At 49.0% G+C, this 12,239-nt stretch overlaps 1 protein-coding gene and 1 pseudogene across 2 annotated transcripts in view; one reads left to right on the forward strand and one right to left on the reverse strand.

Annotated features, from left to right (window-relative positions):
• Positions 1-9,138, reverse strand: part of LOC105491142 (multifunctional ROCO family signaling regulator 1) — a 109,219-nt gene extending 100,081 nt beyond the window's left edge. The window contains exon 1 of one of the 2 annotated variants that reach the window (XM_011757300.2): positions 5,583-9,138. In XM_011757300.2, coding sequence (XP_011755602.2) covers positions 5,583-8,580 — 2,998 coding nt within the window. In that variant the 5' untranslated portion in view covers positions 8,581-9,138. The remainder of the gene's footprint in view (positions 1-5,582) is intronic. The other variant, XM_071068640.1, reaches the window with a different exon arrangement.
• A 2,180-nt stretch (positions 9,139-11,318) lies between these two features.
• On the forward strand, positions 11,319-11,417 carry LOC112428270 (U6 spliceosomal RNA; annotated as a pseudogene).
• The last annotated feature ends 822 nt before the right edge of the window (positions 11,418-12,239 follow it).

Consider the following 12,239-nt stretch of genomic DNA (forward strand, 5'->3'; position numbering starts at 1 on the left):
AAGAGATATTGAATAACCTTTGTGAAATTAAAAACAATGACTAATTCAATCCAAACAACTAGGTCATGCTCAAATTCCAGTAATTCTAAAACTTAGATATAATAAGGCAAGAATTTTGCTTTGCTTCAGTGGTCAAAATGAAGGACCCATTCAAGGGTAAGACCAGTCATAGAGGCACAATGGGAATGCTGGAGGAACACTGTGAGGGGGAGGGAGTTGGGAAGTGAAACAAAGCCAGATAATCATTACAGTACTACCTGGGATTTTCACTGAGTGTGTGAATAACAAAGAAAGAGAGACAGTTCTTAAGCTGGGCATGGTGGCTCATGCCTATAATCCCAGCATTTTGGGAGGCTGAGGCAGGTAGACTTTGAGACCAGCCTGAGCAACACAGTGAAACCCCGTCTCTACAAAAAACAAACAAACAAACAAACAAAAAAAACAAAAACAAAAAAAACCCATAAAAATTAGCCAGGCATTGTAGGGTATTTCTGGAGTCCCAGCTACTCAGGAGACTAAGGTAGGAGGATCATCACCTGAGCCCAAGAGATCGAGGCTGCAGTAAGCCATTATTGCCCTAGTGCACTCCAACCTCGGTGACAGAGTGAGACCCTGTCTCAAAAAAAAAAAAAGATATTTCTCACAAAAGACCAAACTATCATTCAGCAAACATCTGAGAGGTTCTGAAGAGGCTACAAAGTCTGGGGTGTGTCTCTGGCTCAGAAGAAGCAAGTGAACAACCTAATCAAAGCGATATCATGACACACCCAAACACCAACAAAACAAGTCAAATATGCTGAGTGTTGTCGGAGAGGTACACTCCGTCTGCAAGAAACTGAAGGAGAGAACACATTTGGCAGGAGATATAGAAAGGCATCAAGTTACTGAGTACATGAAAGACAGTAAAGCTAAAGAAAGCCACAAAACTAATTCTATCTACTGATTTGGATTGCTTTCTCATTATTTTTTAAAATGACCTTAAATAATTTGGAGAGTAGGATATTTAGTGAAAATCTGCAGTCAATGCAAGTTTGACTCACTAAGACACACTCTTCCAATTCAACAACACACAGTATTCACTCATCTGCTTAAAAGGAGTATCAAAGCACTCGAATCTTGCTACAGGCCTATGTTCTAACCACCACATCCTAATATATCATCGCTCAACTTCAACAGTGTCAACTTTTCGAGTTTAGAGGTCATATCGGTAGAACAGAATAAAAGCATAAGCAAATACCCCACAAGAAGAAACTTGCTCTAAGACAAGTACACAGGACCAAGTAATGAGAAGGAAAACAGCAAAAGGAAGGGAATCCTGGCTATCTGCTACGGGCAGCAAGTCTGCAAAAACGAAAGGGTACCTGCAGGAAGCAGGTAAAGACTCTTTTTGGAGACAGGGTCTTGCTCTGTCACCCAGGCTGGGGCGCAGTGGCACAGTCTCAGCTCACTGCAACCTCTGCCTCCCAAGTTCAAAGGATTCTCATGCCTCATTCTTCCCAGTAGCCACCATGCCCAGCTAATTTTTTTGTATTTTTTGTAGAGATGGGGTTTCACCAGGTTGATCAGGCTGGGATGGTGGCCAGGATGGAGAAAGTAGGTCAAGGCTTTCACAGTGACATTTAGGCTTCATCACAGGCCATCTCTGAGTTTCCAAAAGAATCTCCTGTCACTCAACCCATTTGTCTTAAATAAGGTGTCTTAAAAAGATAATCACGTTGTCACACTACCTATTTAAAATAAGACAAACAGGTCATCTCTCTGAAAATGTGATTTATTTTTATAAAAAACTCTGAAACTAGTGATTGCTGGCTGTGCGTTTTCCAATAATTTCTTTTTTTTTTTTTATAAAGAGACAGGATCAGAGTGCAAAGCTCACCGCAGCCTCAAACTCCCATGCTCAAGTGATTGTCCCACCTCAGCCTCCGGACTAGCTGGGACCACAAGTGTGCATGCTCAGCTGATTTTTTTTTTTTTTTGTAGAGACGGAGTCTGGCTACATTGCCCAGGCTGGTCTCGAACCCCTGGACTCAAGTGATCCTCCTGCCTCAGCCTCCCAAAGCAAAGGGATTACAGCCGTGAGTCACTGCACACTGCCCATTACTTTTCTTGTATAAACCAAAATAAGAAAAGAGAAATTTATCATTATTACTTCCTATGGTCAACTACCGTAGGGCAGCTCAGACCAGAAAATCCAATAGGACAAGGCCAAAATAGACTTTTCACATAAAAATATTTTAAAAGATATTAGTGCAAATTTACTTTTTTCTGTATAAAATCAAGAGAGACAGTAATTTACTATTTACTCTTACTTTAACATCCCAAGAAAATTCAAAGTCCTTTTTCAGCATTGCATATAAAATTGTTATAGTTTATAGGACAACTTGACACTTTTATAAAACATAAAAGTAACCAACTTTTAATGTCCCCAAAAGCAAAATGACTTCTTAAAAAGACAAAGGTGGCCAAGCGTAGTGGCTCACGCCTATAATCCAAGCACTTTGGGAGACTGAGGTGGGTAGATCACCTGAGGTCAGGAGTTCAAGACCAGCTGGGCAACCTGGCAAAACCCCCGTCTCTACTAAAAATACAAAAATTAGCTGGGTGTGGTGGCACATGCCTCTAATCCCAGCTACCTGGGAGGCTGAGGCAGGAGAATCGCTTGAATCCAAGAGGTGGAGGTTGCAGTAAGCCAAGATCACGCCACTGCACTCCAGCCTGGGCAAGAGAGCAAGACTCCATCTCAAAAAACAAACAAACAAAAAAACACGAAAAGACAAAGGCTACCAATAGATTCAAAGGATTTCTGCTGAATTAATATATATTTTAATAATCTAGGTATTCAATGAATCTATTTTTAATGTATGCTCTACTTAAACACTCAACATAATTCTGTTCCTACATCTAGCTTTTATTTCTAACTCATTATTTTAACTCTTACCAAGTCTTTTGCAACTGTAACTATTACTAACAAATGATGGCAATCACAGAAAAATACAGAAGAGGAAAATGTTTTTTGCATCTTCTTAATGTAATGAAAAATGTACTATAATCATCTGTTCTACTATTCTATGCCCTTTGCTACTTTTGAAAAACAACACTTCAAAAAAAAACAAAGACTATAAATAAGATAAAAATATTTACCAATACTTATATGTATATATTTTATAATTGTGTTCTAAAAACAACTGATGATTTATTCCTATTCAATATATAATTTTACACTTTTTCAATCACGTTTTCCATGTTGAAAAAAAATCTCTTCCTTATAGCCTGGATTGCCAAACCAGGTGTGCCTCATTTGAAAGGCAAATAGACAAAACAACAAGACAAGGGGTTTGTTTCTGCTTCTCAGTACAAGCTTGTCTGTGGAATTTATGACTGGTAAAAATCAAACATAAAGAGCTGAGGTTAGAAAACAAAAAACAAAAACCTCCAGGCTCATTCCTTACTCCTCCAAGTTCTTAGTAGATCTTTACTTGCTCAATAACCTATGTCTCTCCTTTTGTTGTTAATAACATTTGTTTTAATTACTTTGGTTTAAGAATGGCTTCAGGTAGCTCCTTCAGTAAACTACCCTGTGAATGTGTAACTCCCAGTCACTTTATTCAATTTGGTATCACAATAAAGAAGTATCTTGCTTCCATGAATAACACACATTGACAAATATAAGACAAACTGAAGAGTCTACCAAGTCATGGAGTGTGACAAGATTCCAGACAAACATACAGAATGGACGGCTCAGTTGACTGGTAACTGAATACAGTGGCTTTTTTCATGCTGAAGAATTAAATTCAACCTAGATCTAGGGCAACGGAAAGATGTCACCTTCGGAAATATTGGTATTCAATTCCTTCCTGATACTATTACCAGCTGCATTCTTGTTGTCCCCCTCTGACCAGGACAAAGATCAGAGTGGGACACAGTCTTCCATTTCGTCACCCCTCTGTGTCCCCTGGAGGTGAGGACCCAGGTGAAAAACGTGCAAGGATGCTATTGTTCTGTCTGGTTTGTGCTTAGGACACTTGGAATGTTGTTAACCAAGCCTGCTCCACAAAAAAACAACACACAACAACAACAACAACAACAAAAACAGTTGTTTAAAGAACTACAAAGGATGAGGAAATGGACATGCTCCCAACTAAAAACGAGTTTGATACCAATTAACCAGGCTCAAAAAAAAAAAAAAAAAATCCCATACAAGTAAAAGGCAAAATTTATGGAGACAGTAAAAAGATCTGTGGTTGCCAGGGTCGAGGGGAATGAATTGGCAGAGCACAGAGGATTTTTAAGGCAGTGAAACTACTCTGTATGATACTATAATGGGGGATACAGGTCATTGGACGTTTGTCCAAACCCACAGAATGCCCAACACAAAGAGTAAACCCTGTGTAAACTATGAACTTTGGCTGATACTGATGTGTCACTGCAGGTTTATCAACTGAAACAAATGTACCGCTCTGGCGGGAGATACTGATGTTGGTGAAGCTACACATGTGGGGAAGGGGATATATAGGAAATCTCTGTACCTTCTGCTCAGTTTTGCTATAAACTTAAAACTGCTCTAAGGAAAAAAAAAAAAAAAAAAAAAAAGAACTTCAAAAAAAATACCAGACAACTAGTCCTGGAATTCTTCCACTTGCTTATGATGGCTTAAAAAAGAAAACAAAAAAAAAAAAGCCTACTGGAAAACACTCCCCAGAAAACTCTTAGCCTTTTGTCCCTTCCATCTCAATTATTAAGCACCCAGAAAGCTTCGTTTGCTTAACACTTACCAAAAAACAAACCTTAAGACGTCTATAAAACTCGAAATTGCCAGGAAATTCCCGAGGAAACGCCCCTCAAAGATTTCAGTCATCTATCTTCCATGCCCCAGTGGGCGGAGGCGAGCAGCAGCCCCAGGATTTAGTCATGCATTACAGTCTGAAATTTTTGTCTTTAGTCATCCATCGTTCACTCCAATTACAAAAGATCTTCTCTGGAATTTCTTAAGAAAAGTGAGCGGTAATTTTTACTTTCTAATTACACACTCTGAATGTAAGCAGAGTGCTTAAATGCTTGAGGCAATGGATACCCCATTTTCCATGATGTGATTTCTATGCATTGCAAGCCTGTATCAAACATCTCACAGACCCCATAAATACACACACCTAGGTACCCACAAACATTTAAGTTTTTTAAAAAATTGTGACACTGGACACTTGAAACTCAAACTCATCTACCCCTTCGAGATGTGTCTAATAAACACTTTAGCCGAGGCTCAGTAAGAAGCTAACATCAGACACTGCCCAGCATCTGTTCAACCACCTGAAATTTCCTTCCACCAAATGTGGGCTACATCGACAAGAGGGGAAAGGAGATGGCAAATGTTGTGACCGAAACCCGTTTGGGAAGTCCGAGTCTATTAGGAGAGGATGACACTTGTGCCTGCATTTCATAATGCTCAGGTACTTACTGCCTTTTGCTCGTCTCCAAATCTCCCTGTTTTCCTTACGCAGCTTTCCTGGAGAACCCATGAAGTTAAATAAACATAAGCCAAATGAGAACCAAGTATCTTCAAGAACCCCTTCCCTCTCTCCGCTTACCTGGAAAAGCATGTGGGTTGGGCGATCCTCTCTTAAGGCACTTAGAACAGAGAATGTGCACGGTGTAGTGCAGTCCAGGCCATTCCTGAAGTAGGACATTCAGTTCCTCTACCAAGGGGGTTATGGCTTGCCATGCGGTCCATATATTTGGTAGTGATGCATGGCTAGCAATGGTCAGGGTGTCTGGCTGCAGGACTCCCTTGGCAGGTCTGTAACTCACCACCACAGGAACTTTCCCTCTATAGGCAAAGATCTGAAATTTACCATCCGACCTGTGCACCACGTGGCTGTTGATCTGGACACTGTACCGTGCAAACAACCCAGGTGGAAAGGTAAAAGGAAAGCTATATTCAATCTGCAACTGCTCAGCCACAAAAGACTGCCCAGCTAGGTTGGTCCCATTAATCCAGGCTTCTGCATGGGGCACCTCGTTCTGCACATAGCATGGGAACTTGTACCAAGCTGTGGACCCATTCAAAGGCTTGCCCTTGGGTTTATTGAGGCAGTAACAGAGTCCCATCTTCTCCAGCAGCTCCAGCAACAGCTGCAAGTCCTGCTGGGCCTGGACATGAGGCTTAAGCAGCAACCGAATGACATGAGCTGGCAAGAGCCCGTGCAACAGAAAGCCCTCCACATATTGATGGAGCTGGGTGGCCCGGAGCAGTTCCTGGCTCGGGGTGGGCAGCGCCAGGGGCGGGGAGCTTTCCCTCTCCGCCTTGCCCTCTCCACTGGTCCCTAGGAGCAGCTTATGCAGCAGCAAGGAGGGATCCCTCTGGAAGAAGACATTGAGGATGTCGATGAGGCGGGTGAGGTTGTGGAAGACGTGCTCCTTGAGGGCCGGACTGTCCTCAAAGTAAAGTAGCTTGCCGCTCTCATGCAGGTAAGAGAGGGCACTCTGCAGTCGGTCCTCGGTCAGACCCGCCTGCAGGCCCAGGCGCGCCGAGTCCCACCAGCTTAGCCACAGTCTCTGGGCCTGAGGTGGCTGGAAATGCAGTTCCTCCAGCACCTGCCAGGATCGAGGCAGTACTCTGTGTAAGTTGGGGAAGATTTCTCGGTGCTCAGCAACTGACAGCAACTTGTCCCGAAGGCGTTGTAAGTGGCGCGGGTCCCTGCAGCTAACAGGCAACACGGGGGAGAGGATCTGCAGCCGGTGGTTGAGCAGGTATTGGAAATGGGCCTTGCGCCGTCGAAGGTTCTTGTCCGAAACGCCGTAGTAGGCTGCGTGGGGGCTGGCAGAGCGTAGCTCGAAGTCCCGGGCCAGTGCCTCATCCACCACCTGGGCCAAGCGGCTCAGCCCCTCCGCGTCGTGCTTCTCCTGCAGGGCGATCTGGCGGTGAATGTCCAGACACTTCTCCTCCAGCTCACGCTCTCCGCACAGGTCCGCGTGGGTGCCCACGATGCACACTACCGCGTGGGGCACTCTCGCCCCGACCCGATGCAAGAAGGAGCCCACGGTGGTGGAAAAGCGGCGAGGCTCATAGGTGGCCAAGTTGACCACCAGCACATATAGGGCGCCTGGGGACAGGAAGAAGGGCTGGATCACCTCGTAACTTTCATCCCCAGCTAAGTCATACACGATGAACCGCAGTCCCCGGGAGGCATCGGCCGTCCAGCTGGTCACCTCGATGCCCTTGCTCACAGGGGGAGGTGATGGTGGGTAGCACTTCTCCTTGTCCCCTCCTCCTGGACATCCCTCCACTCTCTCCTCAGTGAGGCAGTGGCGCAGCAAAGTCTTTCCTGCAGCCTTATGCCCCATCAGGAGCAGCTTGAGCCGGGGCTGCACTGCCGGCTGGGAATGAGCCAGTTCCTTCTGGTAGGCTGCGATGTAGGGGATCCCCTTCATGCAGACCTCGTAGGGTGGCTGGATCAGTGGGTTGTCCTTGATCTTCCACAAGCCCACCCGGGAGAGCTGGCCAAAGTTGTCGGGCAGCACCGCGATCTGGTTCCCCTGCAGCACGAGCTCCTCCAGTCCCGTCAGCTCCACGATGGAGTCCGGCAGGTAGCGGATGCGGTTATTATCCAGCCACAGGGTAAGAAGCCGGCCCAGGCCCGAGATAAGGGATGGCACCGAGGTGAGCTGGTTGCGACTAAGATAGAGCTCCTCCAGACCAGCCAGGGGCAGCAGCGCGGCAGGGAACTCCTCCAAGAGGTTGGAAGAGAGGTTGAGCATTTTGAGCCGCTGCAGGCGGCTGAACTGGGCGGGCAGAGCCTGCAGTCCGTTGTTGTCTAGCATGAGGCTCTCCAAACTGGCCAGCTCGCAGAAGCCGGCGGGCAGCGTGCCAAGCTCAGCTCCACTCAGCCAAAGAATCTTGAGGGCACACAGGGCACTGATATCCTCAGGCAGGCCTCGCAGTCGGTTGCTGGACACGTCCAGCTCCTCCAGGGCCACCAGCTGCAGCAGCTGTCGGGGGAAGGCAGTGAGCTGGTTGTGATCCACGTCCAGGGTGCGCAGGCGGGAGAGGCAGGAGAGGGAGTCGGGCAGGTGCGTCAGCCGGTTAAAGCTGACATCCAGCTCCTCCAGCTGGGCGAGAGCGCCCAGCTGGGCGGGCAGAGCGGGCAGCTGGTTGTGGCTGAGGTTGAGCTTCCGCAGCTCCCTCAGAGCACTCACCACCTCCGCGCCCAGGGCGGTCAGCCGGTTGTGGCTCACGTCCAGCTCGGTGAGGTGGTGGCCGAGCTCGGCCACCGCCGGGGGCAGCCGGGCGAAGCGGTTCCTGCGCAGGACCAGGACGCGCAGGCTGCCCAGCGCCGACCCCAGCCCCTCGGGTACCTCCTCCAGGCCGTTGTTCCCCAGGTTCAGCGCCTCAATGTCTCCGAGGTTGGCCGGCAGCACGAGCTGGGGGGAGGCGGGGGACTCGAGCGCGTCGGCCCCGGCCCCGGGGCAGGCCCCGGCGGCGCTGAGCGTGAGCTGGCGCAGGTTGCTCCGCAGCTTCCTGGCACGCAGGGCGGCGTCCCGCCACAGCCTCGCCGTCTTCAGGTTGCCACTGTCCATCCCAGCCATGGCGGGGCCCCGGGCCAACAGCCTCACGCGGTCGCGGGAGCCCGCAGCTACATGCCGCGCCGCGCCCCGGGCCCTCCCGCTCTTGGCGGCCAGCGGCCGCGGGTCCTAGCGCAGCCAGTGGCCGAGCGCCCGCGGCTGGGGGGCGGCGGCGGCGACGGCTACGCGAGCTGCTCTGGGGGGCGCCGAGCGCGTGCAGGGCAGCTCGCATTCTCCCTGCGACCGGGCCATGGGCGCGCCGGACAGCAGGGCCGCCGCCCGCGCGCCGCGGAGGATGCCTGCGCCTCCTCCCTCTCCGCCTGCCGCGCGGCGCCTCGGGGTGCCCGGCTCCGGCCCCGCTACCCTCGCAGCCGCGGCCCCGCGGCCGGCGGCAGCGTCGCCTCCTCGAGCTCCTGGGGGAGGGCGGCGCTCGGCCCGGCGGCGGGCATGCTGCGGGCGCAGGGCCGGGGCGCAGCCGCGGGGAGGGGGCGGCGGCGCCTCCTTGTCTCGGTTTCCCCGGGCTCGGGCGGGAGCGCGGGCGCCGCGTCCCCGGCGCTGGGAGGGCGCGATTGGGAAGCGGCAGCGCCGCCCGCCGGAGCGGCCCCCACGTGACCGGCGGAGGCGCCGCGTTTTCCCGGCACCGCCCCGGGGGCGGGAGCTGCGGAGGGCGCCGGGTGCGGGGTCGGGGGCGCCGGGCGGGGGGCGGGACCGCGCCCGGGACCGCGCTGAGGGGGGTGGTCGTCCCCGCAGCGGATGTGGGGCTTCGGGGTTCTCGTTGTGGGTTCGCCCGCGCCTGGCTCTTTGTTGGCCCCCAGTCTCTAAGGATTTCTTTTTCTTGTTCTCTAATGCGTCGGATTTGCCGGCTTCCCTTACTCATCCTTTACCTGCTCACCTGCCACTCGCCCTGCATCCATGCCGTAGTGGAACTGGCAGAACTCGGGGGCCCTGGGTATCGTCATAGGAGCTTAAGACAAGAGTGTGGTTAAACAAAAGCAGAACCATTCATTCATTTGGTAACTATTTCCTGAGGCCCTATTTTGTGTTGAGCATGAGACAGGAGTAATGCAGGGTGGTCACAGGAGAAAAAAAATTCCAGGCAGCAGTTTCACTTGACTAGAGTCTATGGGCTGATACGACCCTGAAAACCAGGGTGTGTACCAGGCGGGCTAAGACTGGCTGGACGCAACGTGGTCCTGGATTTGACTTAGGTTTCTCCTAAGACTTCATTATATGCTCTTTAACATCTTAAATCACACCAGTGCCATGACAGTTCCGGGGACACCCATATTTGAAGTAAAAATGGGTGGCACCACAGTCCCGAAAAATCGCCACACTTTTCCAGGAATTTTCATGAGTATTTCACCCCTTGGTTAAAGAAACCCATAGAGGTAGCAGCCCCAAGCCCCGTTTGCGTGACCCTCTCTTGAGTACACCCACAATCCTTTTTCCTGAGTGTGTACTTTTCTCTTTGCAATAAATCTCCATATTGTCACTATTTTCTGACTTGTCTTTGAACTCATTCTCTGGATAGTGTCAAGAGCCTGGACATTGGCTGGGGTCAAGGTCGCACTGGCGTTAGAGGATCTCCCTCAGCCCACCGGTATCAAACCTACTAAAACACAGGTTTTAACCCCCCTGGGGAAGGGTTTGAGCAGGTGACCCGCCAGCCTAAAGGAAGGTTGTTAAGATGGCGGGGACACAAGGTGTTTTATCTGGGGTATCCCATTTATCTTCACAACAACCCTGTGAAACAAATACTATATCCCCAGTAATACAGTACATGTTGCTCTGTGGATTCAGGAAAACAGCTATTTCAGGAAACACTCACAGTCCATTTTTCAGCTGTAATGCTTACTTTTCTTGCTGTTAGGAAATGTTTTTTTGAGCTCACATCTATGCTAAGTCAATAATTTCTCCCGAACTTATGAAAGCCTGGAAACCCACCAAGACTCCCAATGTCACCCCCATCATTCCCTTCAGGTTGGTTGATAAGGAAGCAAATAGTTTTCAGGGACCGAAAACTGCATTTAATTGATTAAAGGCACCACTTGACCCAATGCAGCTCTACCCAACATGCGCTATGGCTGTCATTTGGGTACCCATATTTGGTGCAGTAACGTGAGAAGTTTGTGTTTCCAAGGAGAGCACCTGAACATCTGAGGCTGGAAATCCACCCCAGTGATGGTTATCAGACTGCAGGGACTACATGCTGTAACTGGAAGATGTTCCCCAGTTCTGCTGGGTCCCGAGGCTCTGACACCACAGGTGAAATGTGAGTAAGTGAACAGTGAGAGCTGATCTGTGTTCACTCTGAAGGACTTCTCAAGAGTTCAAATGGCTCAGGGTAGCCCTACCCACACTCCCTCCCATAGACAGTCAGAAATTTACAAGAAATATTCTGTTTTATCTAGGCTGACCTTTTTTTCCCCCCACAGAGGAGGAAATGGGCTCAAAGTGACTTCTCAATCAGCCAGCAAGGTAGAGGCAGGACTGCTAACTCCCCATGTGCAATGTATTCCCCTGTGATTATCACCTGTACTCACACTGTTCTTGAGCCAGACCCCAAATTCTCCATCCTGCAGCTCCTTCTAACACAAATTTGAACTCAGCCTGGGTAAGGAGACGAGTAGGCATCACATCACCATCCTACACCACCTTACATGATTATATCTCAATAACTGCTAACTGTTCCTCTTTAGAAGCCATCAGAAAATTATACTTCCTTCTGCAGAAGCTGGAATCAATTGAAAAAATGAAAATCCTTGCTTCAGCCGCACATATACTAAAATTGGAATAATACAGAGAGGATTAAGCATGGCCCCTGTGCAAAGATGACATGCAATTCATGGTGTTCATTTTTTAAATAATATTTTTATTTAAAAAATTATTTTAAAAAAAAATGGCCGGACATGGTGGCTCATGCCTGTAATCTCAGCACTTTGGGAGGCTGATTGTGGTGGATCACTTGAGGTTGGGAGCTCGAGACCAGCCTGGCCAACATGTCAAAACCCTGTCTCTACTAAAAATACAAAAATTAACCAGGCATGGTGATGTGCACCTGTAGCTCCCCCAGCTACTCAGGAGGCTGAGGCACAAGAGTTGCTTGAAACCAGAAGGCAGAGGTTGCAGTGAGCCAAGATCACACCACTGCACTTCAGCCTGGGTGACAGAGTGAAACTTTGTCTCTAAAGAAAATTATACTTTCCTTTCTTTCTTTTTTTTTTTTTTCTTTTTTCGGAGATGCGGTCTTGCTTTGTTGCCCAGACTGGTCTCAAACTCCTGGGCTCAAGCAGTCCTCTTGCTTCTGCCTCCTGAGTAGCTGGGATTATAGGCATGAGCCACCCTGACCAGCTTATACTTCCATTTTAAATGTCCTTGGAAAACTGTACTCTTCCTTTGTCAGGAGATCATCTATAATTTGCTTTATGTGATAAAAAGAACTGGATAGGACCCTGCGCTAGGGCCTCAGCCCACACTGAAACCCCAAAGCCAGGTGTGAATAAGTCTGCTGAGGGGGGCAATTCTTTGTGAGCCCGTCAGCTGCTGCAGTCAATATGGTAGGAACCCTTGTAAGAATTCTTGTCTATGAATTATTTGAAAGTCAGCATGTGGACAGGCACAGGGGCATATGCCTGTAATCCCAGCACTTCAGAGGCTGAAGCGAGCAGATCATTTGAGTTCAG

Source organism: Macaca nemestrina, chromosome 8 (genome assembly GCF_043159975.1).
Source record: "Macaca nemestrina isolate mMacNem1 chromosome 8, mMacNem.hap1, whole genome shotgun sequence".
Classification (NCBI taxonomy): Eukaryota; Metazoa; Chordata; class Mammalia; order Primates; family Cercopithecidae; genus Macaca; species Macaca nemestrina.